Source organism: Polyodon spathula, chromosome 6 (genome assembly GCF_017654505.1).
Source record: "Polyodon spathula isolate WHYD16114869_AA chromosome 6, ASM1765450v1, whole genome shotgun sequence".
NCBI classification, from domain to species: domain Eukaryota; kingdom Metazoa; phylum Chordata; class Actinopteri; order Acipenseriformes; family Polyodontidae; genus Polyodon; species Polyodon spathula.
The window spans coordinates 52,358,566-52,383,533 of NC_054539.1; the positions used below are offsets into that span (position 1 = coordinate 52,358,566).

The 24,968-nt window shown below is 38.2% G+C and overlaps 1 protein-coding gene across 2 annotated transcripts in view; it reads left to right on the forward strand.

Annotated features, from left to right (window-relative positions):
• LOC121317317 (E3 ubiquitin-protein ligase RNF19A-like) overlaps positions 1-23,190 on the forward strand; it is a 24,124-nt gene extending 934 nt beyond the window's left edge. Inside the window, exons 2-9 of one of the 2 annotated variants that reach the window (XM_041253123.1) lie at positions 8,752-9,598; positions 11,486-11,691; positions 12,640-12,787; positions 15,815-15,977; positions 19,150-19,264; positions 20,265-20,396; positions 21,282-21,492; positions 22,508-23,190. In XM_041253123.1, the coding sequence (XP_041109057.1) occupies positions 9,063-9,598; positions 11,486-11,691; positions 12,640-12,787; positions 15,815-15,977; positions 19,150-19,264; positions 20,265-20,396; positions 21,282-21,492; positions 22,508-22,694 (1,698 nt within the window). In that variant the 5' untranslated portion in view covers positions 8,752-9,062 and the 3' untranslated portion in view covers positions 22,695-23,190. The remainder of the gene's footprint in view (positions 1-8,751; positions 9,599-11,485; positions 11,692-12,639; positions 12,788-15,814; positions 15,978-19,149; positions 19,265-20,264; positions 20,397-21,281; positions 21,493-22,507) is intronic. The other variant, XM_041253124.1, reaches the window with a different exon arrangement.
• Positions 23,191-24,968: the final 1,778 nt, after the last annotated feature.

The window sequence follows — 24,968 nt, forward strand, 5'->3', positions numbered from 1 at the left end:
TGCATCTCCTTATTGCTCATCTTTCTCTACTTGTACCTAATAATATATCGAGGTTTTCTGTGTTTTCGTCGTGTTTAACAACTCCCCTTTTAAAATAACCCAAAGCCCTGTTTAATGCGTTTTTGTTTCTGAATTTAAACAGAAATTTGTTAATTGTGAAATTAATTTGTAAAGGTGAGATGAAGGCACAGGTGTTGTTGTCCATCCATCAACAGTCCAAAACACCTTTGACCATTGTTCCATAGTCCAATTTCTGTGTTCTTGTGCATATTTTAACATTTTAGTCTTCCCCTTTCTTAACAGAGGTATTCTTACTGCTACACATCCTTTAAGTTCAAGAGTGACCTTTGTACTGTTGATTTGATGGACAACGACACCTATGCCTTCTACTAGTTCTGCTGTCAATTCAACGCTTGTCTTCTTTCTATTCCTTAAGGATATTATAGGAAGTATTGCTCATCTTTGTAAGACATCTTTTTGGGTCTTCCAGTCCTGGATTTGTCAATTATAGGTGATGTTCTTCGGTACTTGTTGATTATGCTTTGGATACCACACCTTAAAAATCAAGTGACGTGAACTATTTCACGCAAGTCAAGGTTATTATAATAGTAGAGAACACTAGTGGAGGCTTTAAGTAAATTGTTGACGATCTTAATGCATCAGAGTAGAAACATGTCTTTCTTGCATTTGTTCAAATCCCACAACAGAATGACCAGGTGAATCGGACAGTTCCAAATTACACTGCATTACTAAGCATGTGTGGAGCTGGATCTAAAGAAAGTAACTCTAAGAATTCAGTTGGATGCATTACAACTTTAGAATAGTCTAATAAAGTTTCTTCAAGCTCTAGGGGAATTCAATGTCCATGTACATTCTTGCTTTTCAATTTCCCACATTAGTGAATATGTTTGAGAAAATACACTCATTTCAAGTGATTTATTGTACTGTTATCTATAGCTTTAAATATTTAACCATAGGATACATAGGAGCGCTAAATAGAAACATAATAGAAAGTTAAACAAATGTATTTATCAATTTTGAAAATGAGTGGTGCCATTTTGAGGAGGTTGTCAATTTGATATCGGAAGAGGTAAACAGCATTAATGTGGTTACGATAACGTGATAAAGTATAAATTACACAAAGCGATCCTGAAATTTGGGCCATTAGACAGGGAATGTCCCTATAACATTCTGTACTCAATAGTATGCCAAACCAGGCACTTAACCAGTAGTTCTTCTTAATGAGATTCCTGTGTAATTTAAGTGGCATTGTAATGAGATTATGCAAATTGCCATCCGTTTCAAACTGTGGTCTAGCAGGGGAGTATGGCTAAGCAATAGTGAGATTTTTTTGAGCCTCTTTAAATTAATTGGACTCCTTATGCGAAAAGTGTTACTTCACACTACAGATTAAAAAAAGGCAAATCATTATTTTTGAGTGGTCTTATGTGTAGCATGTGCAAACATGATCAAATAATTGAAATTCATATGAGTAAAATGCTTACAGCGCAGTATCCTATGGGACTTGTCTGGTGCTGAGATCCTTAACCAGTACAATAATATTCTTAATAGCAGATCTGACTTTTGTCAATAGAAGCTAAAACAGGAATCCCTTATTTGTTTAAAAACCACCTTTAGCTATTTGCTTCTTTTCCTGAAACTTTACGCAAAATTGTGTGAAGGTTTTTTTCCAAGTCATTAAATATATATAGTCTTTAAATGGCTAATGGCTTCCAATTATATCTGTACTTTAAGGCTCAGGGAATTAATAGGAACCTTTATCTCACCATTTAAATAATGAAAGGTGGCTGAATCGAAAGTATAAACAACAGTAATACTAAGCCTTGCTTAGATGTGAGATTATGATTTCTTTTAATAAAATCAACTTCATTCCAAGGTTTGTAGAAGTGTTGTATCAGCTAAAAAATGTAGCATGTCTGAAAAAAGATTTGTAGTTACATTTAATAATTTGTCATCCCTAACCAAAGTGGAAGGGTTATATTAAATAAAAACAAAAATGCAAGACGTTATGCTTTAACTGGCATACTGCATGCAATGCTGCTGAGTTTTATTTTGTAAATTAACCTTGGGTAAGGTGAGTCCATCCTTAAGAACAAGCAACACAGGTTCTCCACACTCACTGGTTCAATTCTGCAAAAGAAGAATTTGCACTATGCAAGGCATGCAAGCAAAATGACACGGTGCAAAGGAACAGCAAATAAGTGAGTTTGTTTTTGTCAGACTTTGATTTGGTCATTCCAATTATCAAATTTTTATTTTCCATCAAATACTATTATGGAAACTACTACACTGATACTCTGAAGTTGAGTCCAATGGACAGACCTCTCCTCCCCTGACAATTAGTTACACTTAAATCAGTTGAAGCCGATATATATCACATTGGTGGGAATTTTCAAAACCAAAGTTAAAATGAAAGTTAGTCCATGAAACCACTGGACTCCCCCTGCCCATAGAAATATGAAGGTTAATGAAGATAGCAACTCAGCTGTAATAAAACAGCTTTCGTCCAGGTTTATGATCTGGTTTTTCATATCTGTTTTGATTCTGCCAAAAACTGTGATTGTGTTTCTCAGCAACCCGCACTGAATTATTGTTTGAGGCACAGAACTTTGCAGTGTTGGATTTTGAAGACGCCTACCTGCTCTTATGATCACAGTACATTTACAAGGTTAACATAAAAATCTATTCCACTATTCATTTAAATATTAATTGTAAATTAAGTATTATTTGGAGTTTGTAGTATTCTAATCATACAGATAGGTAACAAATTGTCATAAATTCCAAATAGCCCATTGGAGGTTCTTCATGTTTGTAATTTACAGTGATGAATGTGACTAATATATTTTCTCCACCCATGCGCTTACCGCCCAGTTTTATGTTTTCTACAAAAATAGCTGCCTTGCCAAAATTGGCAATAGCACTTATGTAAAATGAATAACAACACATGATACTGTATTGGACATATGGATTATAAGATTTGCAACATACAATACTAGACCGACCTAGCCCATTAAAGAAAGTGCTGCTGTAGGACAGCCATCCACCATTTATATTCACCTGGCCCTCATTCTCAGATAAAATCAGTAATGACATAATGATTGTCAAGATTTATGACAGAAATGCTTAATTACTGAAAAAAAGCCAGTTCCATTTAGTGATTTAATCCTTCCACATCAGAAACTGCAGCAAACAAAGACACCCCTGTCTCAAAAAGAAAGAGCAATTCAATAAAATGCCACTTAGAAAGTTGCCATAAGCACACATGATCTTCTGTAAATGATCCAGTATTCCAGAGATTATGTTGATAATGTAATATGACTACAGTGTGACTGCTGATAAAGATATCTGCCTTGTGCAAACTATACCTCATTATATAACAAAACATGTATTTTTAATTACAATAAATAATCTAGTAGCATAATTAGGTTTGCACCTCTCAGTTTTCCCATCCAGTTTTCATTCACACTTGCATTTCTAAAGTTTTTTTCTCAGCAGTGTTCACTTTCAAATCACTGGATGTAATGCATGTTAGTCAGCAGGAAAAACAGCTAGTTGGTTAATGACAGGGAAGAATATAATTTTGTAATCCCACTTTCATTCGAATGCCAGTGATGGAGTTGGTTTGATAATATTCGTGATGAAGTTCTTAACTTTCTAAGAAAAAAATCCCTAACAATCTACAACAATTATGAATATGGTGTCAAGGTGTATCCAGTGGGCTTAAAGGGCACATAAGGACTTTTTTTATTTTATTGTGTTACATGTGCCCATGTGTTGCTGTAACTGTTTGCATAAGGTGTGTGTACTGCTGGTAAATCCATCTGTTACATTTGTGAGCAGGAGGATGATGGCACTAGTAGTTCTGAGAGGTCCATGCGGGTACATAGGAAGCCATCTTGAGGCAAGCAATGCAATTTAAAAGTTTAAAAAAGTGGTCAAAATATAAAAAAATAAATAAAATAAAATACAACAATACACACACATTATATAAACAGCTGTAGCAACACATTGGAACATGTAACAGAGTAAAACAAAAAGGTCCTTATGTGCCATTTAACTTCAGATTTCTAAAGAAGTTATCAGTGGAATAGTTAACCCTGGAACGTCAGGAAATAAAACATTATACCGAACAGAGAACTATGTTCAAATTATATTACCAAGGAAATATTGAAGGTGTTGGTAAATTTGTTTAATTTAGACATGGTTTATCTTTATTTTATTCATGTAAATTTAAAGGTCATGTTTGTTAAATCTATAATCTATAATGAACTAATTGCCCAGTTAGGGGAACTGCCTTTGATCTCCTTTTGCAGTTACAAAATCAAAGGATTTTGAGCACCAGAAAATGATAGATGCAGGTGAAATAAAAGCCAGGATATACTGTATATGTTTTTGTGTAAACTTTTACTAGCTTGGACGCGAGAAGTTTTAGTCTCAAAGGTTCTCGTCTTAGTAAAATATCAATGACACTTGCCAATTGCCCAGAAGCTGTATGAGTTTGGTGGAAACAATCCTATTTAACTGGATGCTTCAGATAAACCAAAAATATATCAAATAAAAAATACTTGTGGTATGAATAAAGTAGCTGATTAATGGCTAATACTTTTGAAATAAATATTGTTCATATATACTAGATCCTGTTTCCCACATATGGGCACGGGGGAAGTTTTGATGGTCATAACCATGACTTTATTGTGTAGGTCCTTTTTAGTATTGTAGCATGCGTGGGTGTAAGGGTCAGGGTTGCAAGGGAGCTGGCTCTTTTGTACACCGATATCGCCGCTGTGCTTCAGTGTGGGAGGTCCCGCGTTCGCTTCCCATCTCCGCCTGTGAGAAACACAGCCTGCGGGAACCGAGATCGCTACAGGATTTTTTTCTTTCTTTTTACTACTTTGTGTGGATGGATGCAGGAGATGATTTTGCCTAACTTAGGGGTTTTAATTTTTTTCTACATTTAATTAAACAATTTTCTGTGGTAGGAGGGTTCACTGTATACAGTAACTCCAAAACGCACGTACATGTGAAGGCCCTTTAAATATTGAATAGAAACAGAGGAACTTAATAAAGCAATGTGTATTAGAACCGGCACCCCGATGCTTCATGGATTTGTATACCATTCTCAGTCATTGCTCTCATGATCTTAATTTGATATGAGGGTGAGCTAAATTGGAAGAGCCAAAAATGATTTAGATTTCAACCAGCTTTTTATGGATGCTAAATTCAGATATATTATTGGGGCCACTACAGCTGTCTGGGAAAACAATGTGTGAGACAGTTAACAGAGGAATACAATAATAATTGCCTAATTTTCCTATTTAAATACATGATGAGTACAGCCTAACAGCGAGGCATTTAATAGATTCATAGCTGATAAGACATGCACAGATTTCACATGTTTTATTTGTTAACCACACTAATAAACCACGCTTAAGTGTGCTGGTCTACTGTCTTTTGAGCTGAGCGATCATATCTGGCAGCATATCTAAACTCATAATACATTTGCTGCAAGGTTTTTGAATCTTTACCAGCCTGGGTGTCCTGCTGTGCTTGATTACAAGTCAGAATAGCATGACCTTTAATCTACTCCACATTAAGGCTGTTTCCTCACTCTGGCATTCAATAGAAATATGCACTGACTGGCCAAAAAACCCAAATAATGAATTAAGTAGGTTTCAGTGGAACATTTGCATTTTTTGCAGGTTTCTGTGATCTATCATGCCTTGCTTGCAAACAGAGAATTGCTGTATGTTGGTGGTTTTCTGCACAGATTGCTATTCCAGGAACACCCATGTCTTGATCAGTATGTTGCCAATGCTCACATCTACCATCTGGAACAGGCACCCACTGCCACGCAAGTTGTAAAGTCACTAAACGGCATATGTTTGTTTAGTGGATCACACATCACCTCACATGACCTTTTTCATTTGCATACTTTGCTGATGGGGGATTTTCTGATTTTACTTAGATGTCTGCTTTTTTTTGTCTTCATTTTTTGACCCTCAGTGTTGAACCATGCTGGTTGGATTTCATTAAATAATAACTTTTGTGTATAATGCCAACTTGAGGATAGATGCATTGATTGGAAACGTAATACCGATCCACAAAAAGGGAAACAAAACTGAACCAGGTAACTACAGACCAGTAAGCCTGACTTCTATTATATGCAAACTTATGGAAACTATAATAAGATCCAAAATGGAAAATTACCTATATGGTAACAGGGTACTGGGAGACAGTCAGCATGGTTTTAGGAAAGGGAGATCGTGCCTAACTAACTTGCTTGATTTTTTTGAGGATGCAACATCCATAATGGATAATTGCAAAGCATATGACATGGTTTATTTAGATTTCCAGAAAGCTTTTGACAAAGTCCCGCACAAAAGATTAATTCTCAAACTGAACGCAGTTGGGATTCAAGGAAACACATGTACATGGATTAGGGAGTGGTTAACATGTAGAAAACAGAAAGTACTGATTAGAGGAAAAACCTCAGAATGGAGTGTGGTAACCAGCGGTGTACCACAGGGATCAGTATTAGGTCCTCTGCTATTCCTAATCTACATTAATGATTTAGATTCTGGTATAGTAAGCAAACTTGTTAAATTTGCAGACGACACAAAAGTAGGAGGAGTGGCAAACACTGTTGCAGCAGCAAAGGTCATTCAAAATGATCTAGACAAGATTCAGAACTGGGCAGACACATGGCAAATGACATTTAATAGAGAAAAGTGTAAGGTACTGCACGCAGGAAATAAAAATGTACATTATAAATATCATATGGGAGATATTGAAATTGGAGAAGGAATCTATGAAAAAGACCTAGGAGTTTTTGTTGACTCAGAAATGTCTTCATCTAGACAATGTGGGGAAGCTATAAAAAAGGCTAACAAGATGCTCGGATACATTGTGAAAAGTGTTGAATTTAAATCAAGGGAAGTAATGTTAAAACTGTACAATGCACTAGTAAGACCTCATCTTGAATATTGTGTGCAGTTCTGGTCACCTCGCTATAAAAAAGATATTGCTGCTCTAGAAAGAGTGCAAAGAAGAGCGACCAGAATTATTCCGGGCTTAAAAGGCATGTCATATGCAGACAGGCTAAAAGAATTGAATCTGTTCAGTCTTGAACAAAGAAGACTACGTGGCGACCTAATTCAAGCATTCAAAATTCTAAAAGGTATTGACAGTGTCGACCCAAGGGACTTTTTCAGCCTGAAAAAAGAAACAAGGACCAGGGGTCACAAATGGAGTTTAGAAAAAGGGGCATTCAGAACAGAAAATAGGAGACACTTTTTTACACAGAGAATTGTGAGGGTCTGGAATCAACTCCCCAGTAATGTTGTTGAAGCTGACACCCTGGGATCCTTCAAGAAGCTGCTTGATGAGATTTTGGGATCAATAAGCTACTAACAACCAAACGAGCAAGATGGGCCGAATGGCCTCCTCTCGTTTGTAAACTTTCTTATGTTCTTATGTTCTTATGATTGAAGGACAGAGTAAAGAGACAATCAGACAGTGGGATTATCGTCAGTTGTCAGAATACAGCTTTCAGTTTTATGATACTGTTGACTTAATGCGAAACAGGTGTAGAAAAACTAAATTGGAAGTCCTATTGATATGGCGTGTCTATTTCTATAGCCGTCCCATGTAGAATATCTTTTGTGCTGGTATTTCTAACAGCTGGGATGATGTGCATGTTGTTTCAACTCATTTTGTGAGTTCTCACCTGTTGGTCACTAGATCATCATTATTTCTTCTCCATATCAGAGTCTGTCTACAAAGTAATCCCACTTACTAGATGAGGAAGCCAAATCTTGAGATATCTGGAAGAGGTTAAGTAAAGCATTAGATGATATGTTGTCATTTTACATCTCTTATAGTAAAAAAAATAAAATAAATATCACACTAAGGAACTGACAAAGGTTTTGGTATGAGAATCTGTATAAATTGGAATCGAATCACCTTAAATTAGACCTCTTTAAAGCAGACATTTTTTGTTGATAAAATGCACAACATGTAACTGAGGAATTTCCTGTTAACTGAAAGTCAATTCAAAGTGGTGTCTCAGCGACTTAATGTTATTCTCTTCCTCAGCCTGTTTCTCTCTCTTCAGTGCAAATGACAGTTGACCAAATGAAGGTTGGTTATGAACAGAACAATATGTTTATTATGTGCATAATGCATGATTAAAAGTAAAATCCTAGCTAAAACAACCGAGCGGTGTTTTCCATTGAGGCCTCAATTAAATATAAAGAATATTAAAACAACAGGCATTCATATGATAATGACAATTATCAGAATAATAAAAGAACGCTGAACTGCAGCAAGCAATATGAAAAGAAAATGAAGGCAATTTGAAATAGAACTAATGCAGCAAAAGTGAGAAACAAAGGAAGGTTATTTTTCTCTCTAACTTGCTTATAATTGATAAACTTTTTTTACAGGATATTAATAAGTAGTATTTGAAGAATCAGTAAACACATGTTTAAAGGGATGGAGATGGAAATCTGGAGAGACGCTAGCACATTAATGTCAGTTATGAATGTTGCTTGCTCAGTGTCATGGTAGGGTGGGGGAAAGAGGTTGAAAGCAACAAGAGGATGACAGCAGTAGTGGCTTGAATATGATCATTCAGGAGTAATTAACTGCTTTGGGGGGGTTAACAAGGATTTGAAAAATGCTTTACTGTTACTTTTCTTGTTGTGCAGCTTGCTTTTTATTTATTTACAGGGTCATACACAGCCATTGGAAGCAATAACTAAGTGGCAGTGAATCAGGTTAAATGTGCTGCTGTTAATTAAGAATAATATCCTCCAGATAAAATGAATAAGCACTGTCTCCCACTTGCAAGGATTACCTCATTCTTGGAACGTCTCCTTTTTTCACATTAGCTCAATTCAAGATGCCTCACTTCAGAGCTACAGACTGTAATGTAGAAGCTTCAGATGCTGTAAAATCCTCCTAATGCCACAAAACATAATTCAACCCCCCCTCCTCTTTTATGCTGATGCCAGTCCAGCTTCCCGAACTACCGCCAGACAATGAAGAGGCCCAAGCAGCATCAGCATCTCAGCTTCTTCAATTTCTTCAGCCGGAAGCCCAAATCTGACCCCAGACTGGACAAGGCAGCAGCACAGGAGGACAGAGTGCCCCCCAAAAGGCGAGATGAGATTGCTATCACACTGACGCCCAGCGAGCATGGAGACAGGGGCGTCGAAGGAGGAGAAAGGGGAGGAGGCCGGATTGGTCTTTCGTCTGCTTCCTCCAGCCACGAGCAACTGCTGCCATACCTGGAGTGCCCCCTGTGCCTTCTCAGCCAGCCACGGTGCCACTTCCCCCAGCTCTCGTCATGCCCCCACCGCTCATGCTCCGATTGTCTGCACCAGTATCTGCGCATTGAGATCACAGAAAGCCGGGTGTGCATTGCTTGTCCCCAGTGCCCGGAGATGCTTGCCCCAACCGATATCCGCACTATCCTTGGTGAAGAGGCCTTGCTTGAGAGGTATGAGGAATACCAGCTGAGGAGGTTCCTGGCTTCCGACACTGATACCCGATGGTGCCCAGCACCAGACTGCAGGTGGGTGTTTGGCACACATAGTCAAGGGTTATACTGGCCAAAAACAGACGCATTGTAGTGTTGTAGTGCCCAAACCTTACCAGGTTTTTTTTTTCCACAGGAATCCAATGGAAACTATTTAAAATATGTAAATGATTGCTGCTATACCATAGAATCTGTGAATAACTGGACTAATTTACCAGTAGATGTGACTAATATAAAATTGTAGAACCCTAAAAGCATTCCAGGCTCAATGAGACAAGGTTCAGTTGTTCTACATAGCAGTGTGGCCACTGGCATGCTATAACACCATTCAGCATTTATAATGGTATCTGTACATTTCATCACACGATACAGGACTCTGCTGTTGTTTGTTTTCTTGTACAATTACTCCACTGTTTCACTTTAAGCCAATTCCCACTGGACTGCAATAATGCCTTTCAGTGGTCACAGGCCCTAACAGATCTGGTTTGCTAATCGTTTATGGTCATAGGCAGGGGGGTTAAATTCAGGCAAACCTGCTGCTGACTGGTCAATTTTGAACAGGGGATATTTTTTCAGGTCAAGGGCAGAAACTTGCTGTGGTGTGTAATGTACTGTTACAATGTAGCTGCTCTTGGATTTTTAAACAAGTAAGGCATGTAACAGCTGTTGTTGGCTTCATTAACTGTTGGTTTATTTTATTCCTGAAAACAAGTGTAAAATCAAATACAAATACAATTTCAAGCATGTAAAGGTGAGATTAGGCTGTGGTTGTATAGGGAATAGTAGATTCTAAGGGGATAACCGTTTGGGGATAGTTTGCTTCTTCACACTTCAACCATCTGCCACTGGTATTGTGTTGAAAGTGATTTGATATCAATCATGTTCGTTTCCATGGGCAGCAGCTCAATATATCAACACAATTTAAACTGGGACTCTGACAGTACGAGTTTAAAAACAGTGTGCTGTGACTTAAATATATATCACATCAGGAAACTATTGCAGTTGGTTAATTTGTAAATGGCAATTGTACAAAACGTGATTCATGGGGATGTTTTGCGTAATGGTCAGTTGCAGATCTGATTGCAGTCCAGGTCTTATAATGGAATGAAATTAGATAGATTGTGCAGGTTTTATGCTGCAGAGGGAAACATGGCATAAGAATAAACTGTAGAATATATTTAGTTTAGAGAATTGCTTCACCACTCGTTGGTATTCATGTCAGACTTAAAAGCTTAGTCCACATCCCATTTCAACATGGATATGATTGAACTTGTAATTTCTAGATTATGGTTATACATTCACTAACCATTTGTAATCATCTTTGTACAGATATCTAAGAACATCATGTCACTGCATTAATGGCCAGAGTCCCCTTACAGCACAGAAGTTGTTTACATCTTGTCTAAACAGTGGCAGTGTCAGAAAGCTGATTACTTTTTCTGCGTTGACTTTTATCTGATAAGAATATGTTAGACATTCCCTTAGCTTGCTGCATAATCTGTGCTTGATATATTGTTTCTCCAGCATTTGTAAATCTAATAATATCCTTAATCAATCAAATTGTTAGCATGAACTTTATTTAACATTGTGACACAGGGCCTTAATTTATTTAAATAATTAAATGGTTCTAGAATGTTGTGGGTTTCTTTAACAGAAAAAAAAAAAAATGCATGGGCTCTACACACAAAGCATTGACTTGTAAGTTAAATTACTGAACATGCTGCACAGCAATCGATGTTTGTTTTAAAGCAAATAACACATTTTTACCTTAAAATATATAGATACCTAATATGGCTGCCATATTGTGTCATGGGTTTTGCTTTGCCTGCTTTATACATGGACACAAAGCATAAATTATGACACTGTTTAAAGGATGCTAAATGATTTAATTAAGAGGGGTAATATTTTCATTTTTTTCTTTAGCTATGCAGTGATAGCCAGTGGCTGTGCAGAGTGCCCAAAGCTGAGCTGTGGGCGGGAAGGCTGTGGAACCGAGTTCTGTTACCACTGCAGACAGCTGTGGCACCCAGACCAGACCTGCGACCAGGCCCGACTACAGAGGTCCCGCAATGCCTCTGGAAACAATGGCGCTTCCACAATGTTTACTTTTAATGAGGAGACAGGCAGTGGTACTCTTCATTGCTTAATTTTTCTCAGTTAGAGTTTTATATCCATTCTGTCATAGTTTATTGTCAATTGTTGTTATCACGTAAATCTCTGGAGCATAAACTAGGTACAGTGTATGCTTTGCTGCTTAAGTGGGTCTGTTTTTGGTTAATTACTCAGATAAAAACAATCAATGTGATTTAATAGTTTACTCAGGTACTGCTTCTTTAAGTATATGAACCAGGTTCTTTGCATTCCTGGGAGATCCACTCAACAGTTTTATACAAAGAAGTAGATCACTAAAATGATAAAGTTAAGCTGTATTGAAGTATTTTTTTCTCATTTTACAGAAAGACTGACATAAGCTCAAGCCTGTAAATGTATTGTGATGTGTTGAGTGGATTGGAGCCTCTGTCAGCCAGTCAGCTTCTTAGCTTATAGAGACCATTCTATTAGCTAAACTTACAAGTCATGAGTCCTGGGGATCCCAGCTTTGAATATCAGAATGGTGTGCCACAATCAACTCAAAACTTTGGGTCTCATTACTTGTATGTTCTTTCTGAGTTAGCTGTTTTTTTTTTCCCCTATGAAGCTAGAGTATGCTATCCCATATGCTGCACCACAGAGCAGGCAATTAACTGTAGGTACGATTTGACGCTCCCACTGCTGGTAAAGGGTTGTGTTGAATATATCAGGCTCCTCTGTTATTTAGTGCTGATGGTTTGAATCCATTCCATAAAACCTATATTACTCAACAAGTAGAGGTAACAGTAAGCCAAATACCTCTATTCATATTCCGGATACAGCCACATGGTGGCAACCAGTCACAATACACTATATTCACAGATACATATTTTGCTACAGCATCCATCGCATGTGCCAAACTACATGTTAGTGTTACTTCTGCATTTGCAAGCAACACAGAAATACAGGATGCAAAAATGCCTAACCCTGACTGATTTCTCTTGCAGAGGTTGAGGAAATCAAAGCCTGCCCACGATGTGGGGCTTACATCATGAAGACGAATGATGGCAGCTGTAACCGAATGAACTGCACTGTTTGTGCCTGCCAGTTCTGCTGGCTGTGCATGAAGGAGATTACTGACGTGCACTACCTTAGGTATGTAGAATAAGGACTTTGATTATAGAAAAAGGATGGATGGTACAACCAATGTAACTGTTCAGAATTCACTTCCAAATATGCTACTTTCATGGTAATATATATTTTTAAGGTTTTATAACAATGATAGCCACTCTAGACATACCATTGCGGGTATAAAGTGTCTTACAGAAAAACTGGCTGGTCTCACAAACCAAAATGAGCTCTAATCTTACACTACCTAATGTTGCTTTACAGTAGGTAAATAGCCCAATACTATTGCTTATCGGGGTCTGTGAAGACAACTATTTATAATGAAATAAGTGCACCTACATATACACCCTTATGAAAGTTTACCATAGTAAAAGCATAATAAACCATAGTGAGAGCATGGTAAAGCAAAGGAAAGCAATGTCAAGAACAGTGAAGTATGGTAAAGTATATTAATAAACATGGCAAACCAGGGAAAATGATGGTTAATACATGGCATTACCATGGAAAAAGTGTGATAAAAGTGCAAAAATATCATTCAAAAATGCCATGGTAGACTTGTATAAGGGCAGTAGGGGGTGTTCATAATGTTCATAAGGGGTAAACTAGAGGTTATTTATGAAAACAATATAGCAGACAGACAGCTTGGGTTCAGAAAAGGTTGATTAACACCCCTGACTTCTTTTGAAGAAGTTACTGATGATAGATACAAAAAAAAAACTGTATGACATGATATATCTGCACTTTCAAAAGACCTTTCAATAAGTCAAATGCAAATAAGGTTGCACATGCACATGGATTTGTACATACACAGTTGGATGTCTGGGTATTGGTGCTCTTTCTTATGTACATAAATGATGTTGAGAGAGAGATATAGATAGCAATCCTGTGAGTTTGTGTATAACACAAAGCTAGGTGGGAGTGGCAGACACATATGGGCGGCACAGGAAATCCAAAGCGATTTAGACTGCAAATGGAATTGGACATAAACATGGCAAATTCAATTTATTTTAATAAATGTAAAGTGTTGCATGCCGATCACAAAAATGTTGGATTCAAATACCTAATGGGCGGCTCTAAAGTAGAACAGGCCTGCTTAGAGAGAGACCTTATTGTAGTAGACTCATTGCTGACAGCAGACCTACAATGTAGTGATGTAATTAACTGGGTGCACTAACAGAATGCTTGGCTAAATTGTCAGAAGCTTGGGTTTATTACAAATTTCTTACAGCTGCCACATTACAAAATGGACGTTGTGGCTGTGAGAGAGATCAGTGAAAAACAACCAGTCTAATCAGGCTAGGGGTAAAAGATATGAAAGGTCATGAAGATAAGCTGAGGAAACTGAATCTGTTTAGCCTAGAACAAGGAAAACCCTGAGAAGTGTTGATACAGTCACAGACAAGAGTAATGGCACCCTGTGCTTATTATACCAGAATTCAAGGTAACGGATAAGACAAGCATTTCGTAAACTGTAACCACTTTTTAATAAAAGTGAGTATAATCAGGGCCGTAGTCAGCCATGAAAAATCAGAGGCACTTATGTAGTAAGTTACAGTGTCTATCGGTTGCAAGCCCCCAAACCCCTAACTAGAATGGCGTAATAATATTCACAACCTGGGTCCTGTAAGCTATTGTTAGAATTGTTAACATTTGCATAAACTGGGTGCACTAAACTGCAGTTTACAAGTTGCTTCCACTAAGCAGTTTAGAACTGGAATGTTAATAAGCTGGGTTCGCTAAACTGAGGGCTACGAAGGGAATTTATTATTTATTATTAGGCTGATATATACTTTATTTTAATCAACATTAGAAAATTTAGATTTCTTTTAACCTGATTGGTCAATATGAGGGCTTAAATCTCTGATAACGGACCTTGAATGTTATTATTACTTTATTTTTATTTTTTTTATTTAGTTGTTGCCAATTGTTTTTTTTTTCAGTTTTTCTCCCAATTTGGAATAGCCAATTATTTTTAGGCTCAGTTCACCGATACCATCCCCACGCTGATTCGGGAGCGGCGAAGACGAACACATGCTGTCCTCCGACCACTTTTTTTTCACATTGCAGCCACCTCAGAGCTACAGCGTCGGAGGACAATGCAGCTCTGGGCCACTTATAGGCAAGCCCACAGGTGCCCGGCCAGACCACAGGGGTTGCTGGTATGTGGTGAGCCGAGGACTCCCTGGCCGACAAAAGCTCCCTTGCCTCACCTTATAAAAAAAGTCGCTAATCCTTGGTTGTTTTTTAAACAGTTCGAACACGTTTAACTAACAGCTATGGTGGGGTGAACTGAGCCTTATGGTGTTGCTGTAGTCTGCAATGACAGTAAAATATTTTGAAAAACTCATAGGGTATAGATATCAGCGGGACTTTTAATGTATACACACAACGAGGGATGAAATGCATTTTATTTTGTGGCAAAGCAACTTGTAAAAGAACCTAAATAAACAATTATTAGTATGATTTTAGCCAAGGCCCGTTCCTCCGATGCCTCATGGCTGGGTACGATCTTGATAATATAAAAGCGAGTATAAGTCCTTGTCTGTTAGTCGTTGATTTTATTTATTTTTTGCCGTTCGGACGATTCTTCTACCTGTAACATTCTTTGTCTGTATCTTTCAAGTGTTTCAGTTGAATTTGTTCTGTGGTGCTCCTTGATTAATGCTCTGATTGTTGATTGTTTTATGCCATATTTCTTTGATACTGTTCTTTAGGCATTTCCTTTGTTGTAGTTTGCTACAAGTGCTTTTCTCAAACGTGAATCCAACTTCTTTATCTTGACCATCATCTGCTATGCTGCCAAAATGTTCTTCTTCAACAGATGTTAGAAGTAATGGTTGTCAATGAATGAATATATATTTTAATTAGTTCTATTAATTTTTTACAGACTTATTGTAAAGGTGTCAATACTTTTTTTCAGGAAGAAATAGTTGAAATTGCTTAAGTGCTTTTGTTTTTTTCATAAAGATTGTTTGTTTAACTACCAGAAATGGTGTATTTTGGTCTTTGTCATAATTCTTATACCTCATTCTGTCTATTTAATTATCTTTGCAGTCCCTCTGGTTGCACGTTCTGGGGTAAGAAGCCCTGGTCTCGAACAAGGAAGGTTCTCTGGCAGGTGGGCATGCTGCTGGGAGCGCCAGTGGTCATTTCTCTCATTGCAGGCCTCGCCATTCCAGTAATAATTGTTGGGATACCAATCTATATGGGGAGAAAGGTAAAGGTTTTCAATATTCACTTCCATTTATCATGAGTTGCACGGAATCCTATTAACAGATCCATGTCAGGTATTGTTTTGTTTTTTTTCTCAGTTGTAAAACATAACAGTCTACTCGTTCCAGTGGAGGACAAATATTAACATACAAGACAGAATAACGTTTCTGCTTGTGGGACACTGCTCACGACAACATTAAATATATCACCAGAAGGGTAGCCCACATATAATGCCTCCATCAATGTTTTACATTGACTTTTACATTGCACATAACCCATTACATTGAACTGCACTGTTCAATCACCCTTACAGTATCTCTTTAAATTGCATTGGAGGTACAGTTATAACAACCTAGTTAAAGGGCTGCCTTTCAAGTATGAAGTGTAACCATTATCGAATGGGTATTTACCTCCTAAAGACCCGAATCCTGAATATTGTATACCAAAGCTGTTCTTTGAGCCTGTGATGCAGTCGTTGCCCCGTCTCCGAGGGCACAAAAGGACTGTGCTCACAGATTAAACTAATCGTGGTAATAGCTTTTACAAATTACGCGTATTGTATACATCCTGTTGCATGTTATGTCCTGCTGTGGCTCTGTGCTCTGCGTGAAGCCTGCGGCTCAAGTTGCTCCTTCCCGAGGATCCGTGCGAACCGTGAACCTGGTACTGAGATCACCGACCCGCTTCGCTCCCTACTCGGTACCGTACCGATACCAAACCGGGACTGAGGTTAATACATCGGTACCAATACAGACCCGCTGCCGTCCTTGTACTGACCCGATGCTAAAGTCACCAAACAGATACCAACCCAGATCCGACCCGGTACTGCACCTGTACTGACCCGGGGCCAAAGTCACCGAACCGCCCACTACCGACCGGTGCCAAGGTCACTGCTCTGGTACCAAACCGGTTCTGCTTGGTTCTTGACCCGCCCGGTTGATATCTATAAGCAAAGTGAGGCACTGCATTGCCTGCTCCTTGCATCATGCCTGGGTTCTATCCCTATGAGACATGTTAGGCCAGTCTGCCTGTTGGAGACAAGCACGACAGATGCTCTTCCTGCCTGGGACCAGAGCATGCCAAGCAGGCACTGGTTAATCATAACTTCTGAGAGTTTTGTGCCCCTTTCTCCAAGTGCAGGCTTGAGAAATGATCATAAGGAGCATTCTGTGTCCCTTACTCCTGCTCAGAGCTCTTCCCCATCCCTCTCTCTTAGAGCACCCGGGAAAGTAGCCCAGGCAGGAAACCATCCTCATGGTCTTCCTCATCCTCCTCGAGCTCTACTTCTCCTTCCCCTCCCCTGCAGAAGAGGAAGAAGAGTCGCTGTTCAATGTGATTGGCTGACTAGGAGCAGATGGAAAAGCTCTGGGCAGCTGTTTCCCACCAAGGAACTGTTCTCGCTGAACGTGAATGGTCGGCTCCACCTGCCCCGCCTGTTCCCTTGGGGCCCCAGGGGGCTACGAGCACAGATTGGCCACAGGAGGACATACTGTCCATAGCCGCCTCTGAGGAGGTGGGTGAACAGGAACTGGTGTTCCTGTCTGAGGAGTCTGACTGCACATCTCCTACAGTTAAGCTCTCCCTGCCGGCAAAGCTTCTACTGCTGATCAAAAGGGCCACTGCAATTTGCAAGTGCCCTGGCCTACAGCAGGGGAAACAAGGTAGTCGATTTTCGATGATGAGCTTACCACCTCACCTGTATCCCCCCAGTTCACCCATATTTTCTTTTTGAAATCCAGTCTTCCGGAGACCATCTGGCAACCATCCTGCTATTTCCCGTTCGATGGACACCCTGTATAGGGTGCATGATGCGGAGAAGCTGGGTATGGTCCATTTTCTCCCGGTTGAGGCCTCTCTTGCCACCTTGGTCCAGTGCCTAATTTACCTCTCCGATCTAAGGACGCTACCTGCCCTAATAAACAGAGCCGAGTCTCTGAGGTGATCCTCAAAGAGGCTATTCAGCCAGTGCGTTCGCCACATGGCTAGGGAGCTTTTCTCAAGTCACCCAGGTAGGCACCACAACTTATAAAATTACCACTATTTAGTTGTTAAAATCTAACTAAGTAAGGTTTTGGTAGTTTCAAATGTGTCATCATAACAACAGAGTCCAAAGTCCCAGATGCAAGCTCATAACCGCTCAACTCCAAGCTAGTGCAATTGTTACTTTTTCCTCTAGATCAATCCTCAGAGAATGCATAATTGAAGAAATAGCCAGTTTATGTGGTACTTTAACCTCACCAAAGTGGCCATAAGCAATGCTCAAATGCAACTTCAAAAATCTGCCAAAAATCCAAAATGTATGTATTTTTATATAGCGCCTTTCATAGTGGCCCACCATCACAAAGTGCTTTACAGAGGTAGGCTGTTAACTTTGCATTATATGCAGATTCACTTACAATAGGACCTTGGTTTTATGTCTTATCCGAAGGACGAAGAACAAACAAGTTAAGTGACTTTCTCAGGGTCATAAACAGTGAGTCAGTGGCTGAGCTGTGATTTGAACTGGGAAACTCCAGCTTCCGGCCATGGCAAATTTTGAAAGGGGCTTGCCGGCGTTGGCTGCAGATGAAGGACATTGTCCCTCGCTATCACCTTTGCAAAGCTAGTGAGTGAGATGCAGGCATTCTTGATAATGAACAAAGGTCACGCTCCATACCAATCCTATATTTTTGACGAAGACTATCTTGGCACTCCATATTAACTAGTATGGAATTGGAGGCTTTCCATCCATCTCCTTTCCCGTCTGACAGAGAGCAACAGTTCCATACACAGCAGGCTTGAAGGAAAAATGACATGGAGATCTGTGAGCACTCCTTTTGTGCCCTCGGGGGCGGGGCCACGACTGTGTCACAGGCTCAAAGAGCAGCTTGGGTATACACTTTTCAGGTTTCGGGTCTTTAGGAGGTAAATACCCATTCGGTAATGGCTACATTTCTATTTCTGAGAAACAGGGATATTATCATAACCCTAACATTCTTTTTCATCACTGTCAAGTAATATACTGCCTCCAAGGTATCTTGTTGTTGAGCCTGGCCACTCCTTAAATGAAGCCTGGCTCATTTGGCATGCTCTCATCGCTACTTATGTATTATTTTAAACACACTGATATACCTTTCAAGGGAATGAATCACCTTGTTGTGCTAGGCAATTCACTGATGTGCTTTGGTTTTGCCCAGGTCTACAGTCGATGTAAAAAAAACAATATCTCAGGAAGTAAGCAGTACCTGACTGTAGCCAGTGGGGTTGTCATGTCAGTGTTCGTCTCTCCTGTCATAGCAGCTGTGACTGTGGGTAAGTAAACCCTTTTTCTCTTTGTTTGTCACTGTATGACTTATTTGTTGCTGTGAGATTCCTATCCAGTGAAGACTATTCTGCAGTGAATTCAGCACCTGCATATCAGTCATTCATTGTCCTACTATTGCTTGTTCTTACAGTTTCCTCTCATACAGACTATAGGAGAATAAAGTATTTTTTTTTTTTTTTTTTTTGCACATACTTTACTATATAATGGAGATGTCATGACTCTATAGTTTTTACTGGTTGAACAATTTCAAATGACTCATATAGATGATCAGCATTAGTACAATCCATTGTCAGACCACTGCAGAGCAAGCATCTAATTTTTGAGTCCCATCAATTATCCCCTGTTAACATGGAACCGTCTCAGTTTTAGAGGAAAATGCGATGTCTGCAATATTACGGTTCAATGTTCCGTACTGTTCATGTGGCGTTAGTCCTGAAACAAAGATTGGCCTTTCACACATGTTCACCAACTAATGTGTAATATGAAAGTTACTGGAATAATTTGTTTTCTCTCTTAATCTCATTTGCAGCCTGTGAGGCATCATTAGTCACTATGGTTCTGTGAAATCTTACAATAAGAGACAGCTGTCATTACTTATTTCTTTTAAAAACTGATTTACTCTTTTAAATTGGTTTAATCCCTCTGTTTTTACTCTTGTAGCAGTCTAAAGGGTTGATATGGTAAACCCTGTCAGGGTAATTCAGTTGAATGTTGTTAGCCATCTATTGTAAAGTGTAGTCCCTGGATAAGCATGTGTAGGTGGTGGATGCAATCCATGGCGATTTTTCAGTGCTGTGTTTCGGAATGTTTGATCAACTCAACAGTTTGTCTTTATTTTGAGGCTCACAAACTATGTGTAGAGTTTATATTGGCAGATCTCTTTGCAGTTTTAGTTATCATTTCCCCTATCTAGAAACTCTTCACCTGGCAAAATGAAATAGGTGATTAAGGAAGGCCTGTGGAACAATGTCTTTCTTTTCCTTTCAGGCGTGGGAGTCCCGCTCATGGTAACTTATGTGTATGGCGTGGTTCCCATGTCCCTCTGTCGAAATGGTTGGTGCGGCACTGAGGAGGATCAAGCAGAGTCAGGGAAAATACATCTGGAAGATTTAGCTAACTGTAAGTATTGCAGCTTGCCGTGAAAACTTCTATCTCATTTTGAAAGTGGTTTGGGATTTTTACAATATCAATATCTACCTGCTGAAAAAGACAAACCCAGAAACTATGTGTTGCAAGGTCATATAGCTAAAATGTATTGTGTATCTTCTGATAAATGAAATCCCTAACGTGCGTTCTATGATAGTTTCATCTCCTTTTGCAAGTCAGTTTCGTGTTAATGACAGGAAATGATTGGCTACAGACACTTTAATCTCATGTCCTGTCTGTGAATCCTTTAACCAGTTAGTTAGAGGTTGCATGAGTGCATTGTGGTGTACTGGGCTTGTGTCACAATCTGAAGTGGATTATTAGTAACTGGTAATGGTGTATTGTAATATATGTAGGACTTTTGTTTCCACTGTTTAATTTTATACACATGCAGACTTTTTGTATATGACCAACATGTAATGTTTCTATTGGATTTGCTCTGGTGATACATTAATTTAGAAGAATATGTGTTATAAGAGATATTATGTTTTGTATTTAACAACAAGGAATAGTGTTTAAACACTGAGGATATGATGCTTTATTTATGTATCTGTCTATCTATGTATATATGTAAATGGATGTGTATGTTCAAGCAAATTCAATTATTGTATCACATTATTTTAGAAAATGTGATATTTCTTACATCCACTAGGGGCAGAATGTTGCAGAGGGACATGTTAATGGTTGCAACCTGGTCTACCTGATGTACTTGTACTTGAGGCCACAGGGGTGACTAGAATACATTAGATAAAATAGCAGATTTAGGTCATATATTTTGATAAGTGTTTTTTGTGTTAATTTAGTTCTTTGATATTTGAAACCATTAATTGACCATGTAAATTTAAACTTCTTTTTAAGATCTAATGTTCTCTTATGTAGTCAGTGACCACTGGACTGGTAAATCCAACCCAGCGGTTAGTGAAGCGAGTGTCCATGAAGCAACCACTCTCCCCAGTACCAGCAGAAGCCACCCAGACAAGGAAAGTAATAAAGAGCTGGACAACCAATCCGCAAGCACCGTGGCCCTGGCAGGGAGCATGTTCAGTGAGACACAGGACCCCTCCTTTTGGTAAAATTCATTACAATACTGTTTAATTCAGTATTCACATAGAGCAAAGTAATATAGCACAAACTGAGACACAACTTGTTGTTGGGTATTTGGTTGGAGTGTTCTTTTAAATGTACTTTACCTGGAAAAAAAATATGCTACCCAAGGCAAAGTACAGGTAAAAAGTAATCATTGATAACCAGGGTTATACATGTATGAAGTACTGGAATGTTTCCTAAAAAATGTTGGTGCATTAATACTATAAAGCCACTATGTATGTACTGTACTGTAATTATATGTTTATGACCCTGAAGGTGTTTGCACCATGGAGTTACATTTACAAGATAAATTCAATTATTTCAACTCCTATGAATAAATTAGGACACCTTGCAATGTGTTTCCTTGTTTCTCCCTAGAATCCTCCACTTTCTGTTTTCTAACCAGTTCATACCAAGTGTGGCTCATTGAAGTAACTGAAGGTCTCCACATTCTCTATGTCTTTTACATACCTTTATATATATATATATATATATATATATATATATATATATATATATATATATATATATATATATATATATATATACTCACAGACACAAAATGGAGTACACTGTTTGAATTGCCCCTCTGCAGACATTACCTTGCACAGACAATGTCTTCATAGCATATGGAGTGTGCGTCTGAAGGCCAAAGGGTAAATGTTTTCCATCTGTGTGAGATACATTACATGAATAATACACAAATGGACGTTAAAGCCTCATCTTAGCATACCATGCCATGCGTCGTGTGGATGGAGGTAATAAATAACAAATTTGGAATAGTTTATTTGGTCTCTTAACCTGAAGATCCACCACTTTACAGGAGGAGTCTATTTGTTTTCAAAGGAAGATACCACTTATTTTTCCTGGCAGGGTAACCAGTGTGTTTTCAAATCTCAAAAGCAGATGGTCCCTGCAGCAGATTATGCAAGGGACTTAATTGTTAAATACAGGTGAGGTTGCACAGATCTTATGCTGTTCTCTGTTTGTTGTTCCAGGGAAGGGAATAACATTGAGGTGCAGGTGGAGATTGAAGCTCATCCGAGGGACGGTCGAGAGCAGAGCCTCAGTAGCATCCTGTCCAGCCAGAGCCTGTCAGTGGAGTCCCTGGGGTGTTCCCGGGAGCAGCTGTGTGGAGGCGAGCTGAACCGAGGGGCTACACCTGAAACAATAAACGTTGTTTAAAGTGCACTCAAACAGCTACACCCTGGCAGCCAGCAGTATTACCTTTGGCTGCTTCAAACTAGCCTCCAGTTTTACAGGAGTTTGAGAGCTGTTGTCTCATTCAAATAGTCGTATCCTTTGGTTTTGTTTTTATTATTATTTTTTTTATTATTATTTTATTTAATATTAATAAAAGTGTTTGTAGTTTTAATTTGAATTTTACGTTTTTATCATCTTTGCATAAAAAAAAAAAAAACTGTTCACTGCATGAATTCTTTTCATGCAAAAAATGTAGCCTGCTCCTTAAAACAAAGATATACATAGAATCATATATAACACGAGATTTAGCAGAGACTGTAAGTGTATACTGTAACAGTACCAATAACTCCTTCTCTGTCACATGGAAACTGTCTTGGGTTCTCAGCTCCTATTTTGGAGGTAATTTAGGAAATATGGACCACTGTATCCATAGCTTCACATTGAAGATCACTGCGGTAATAATTAACAATAAAGATTAAATAAATAATAATATAATATATATATATATATATATATATATATATATATATATATATATATATATATTAATATATATTATCAAGCATGTACTTGTGGATGCTGTTGGTTTTTTTGGTGATTTGAGAACACCCCTATAGCGTATTATGGCAAATAATGGGTTGGTTTTACCACGAGAAGTGTACCATGGAGTTCTTGATTATAGTGTTAATGTAAGTTATTCTTGTTTTATTATGAGATGTGCATGAAGATTTACTAAGATTAAGTCTGGGTGCATCAAGGTAAATCTGTTGGTTTATCATAGCTTTATAGTACCCAGTTCTGTTTTCCCACAGCAAAATTGCTAAATAACCTGCCTTGTATTGTCTCTACTTCTACTAAACACTGTACAATGGCAGGGACTACAATTTTTCCACAAAGATATTGAAAAGTCTAATACCTTTCTTATTAATATTTAATACAATTATAAGATAATTTTAGATACTGGAACAAACCACTTGTTTAATATTATGTTTATTTTAAATGACTTGGAAATGAAATGTTTCTCCATTGTCATTCAATATTTATAATACTGATAATATAATACTAAGTCATAATAGATGATTTATTGCATTAAAGAATCTTAAAACAAATGGCTGAACATTGAGTATCATTGTCAAAGCTATGATAAATAGTGGTTTTAATGTATTGTCAATGGAAGGATCACCATGTTATTTTCCATTGTTTGTTATCATGATCATGGAACATCATAAATCATGTTTGTCATTGAGGTTTTCACTTAGTGCTAAACAACAGAAAGTTGAATCGGAAATAATGTACTGTGGATTTTTTTTCAACTGATTCATTACTTCGAGTTGGTTATGCTACTTAAAACATTTTAACTGAAACTCACTCAAAATGTTTGTTTGCCCCTTTAAGATGCATTACACCTTTTTCAGTGAGAAGACACAAAACTAGGTGGCATTGGCTGCTGTAGTTTATTTTTCAAATCTCTTTGTTGAATTGCAGAAATATTTAACTGGAATATCAAAAGATTACTTAATTAGAATGTTTTTTTTTAATACTAGCTAACCATACCTTTCTGTGTCTTTAACACTGCACCAAAATAAAAACTGCAGCATGCTATGCCATGCGTATAATGATAAATTAAACCAGATTCAGTCGTGGAAATTCTAAATAACCCGAAGTGTGATAATGGTTAACTGAAATAAACTGGTTAATCGTGGGGACTTGTGTGGGTTTACCTGTTTTATTAAAGAAAGATGAATAGTAAAGATAATGATAATAACCATTTTATGTCAAAAGAGACCAGTATTTTTCTCTTTGAAAGGCTGCTAACCAGTGCATAAAAACATATTAAATGCACTCAAAAGCTAGACCATGACTGGGCATGCCATACTATGTACTTTATGTTTCACAAGACACCTCCTGACTTTTCAAACATTATGACTACCTATGCAGCTACTGAAATAACTTCTAAGAAAAATGATCCATCAATGTGTTCCTCCTTTGAGAACAGGCTCTCTTTAGTGGTGATCAGGTCAAGAAAGTTCACAATGTTCCACAAGACACAAAACAACAACTTTGGTTATTTTTTTTTTTAAACACAACAAACACAGATTAGCAGACACCTTGACTAACCTATTCAAAGTCAATTTCTGGGGCTGGGCAATCTGGCCAAAGCCTTCTAAATATCATACTGTATAGAAGTACTCTTTCTATTAAACAGGGAATTGGTGTTCTAAAAACTCAAGGTTAGAATTAGCTAAATTAACCTTA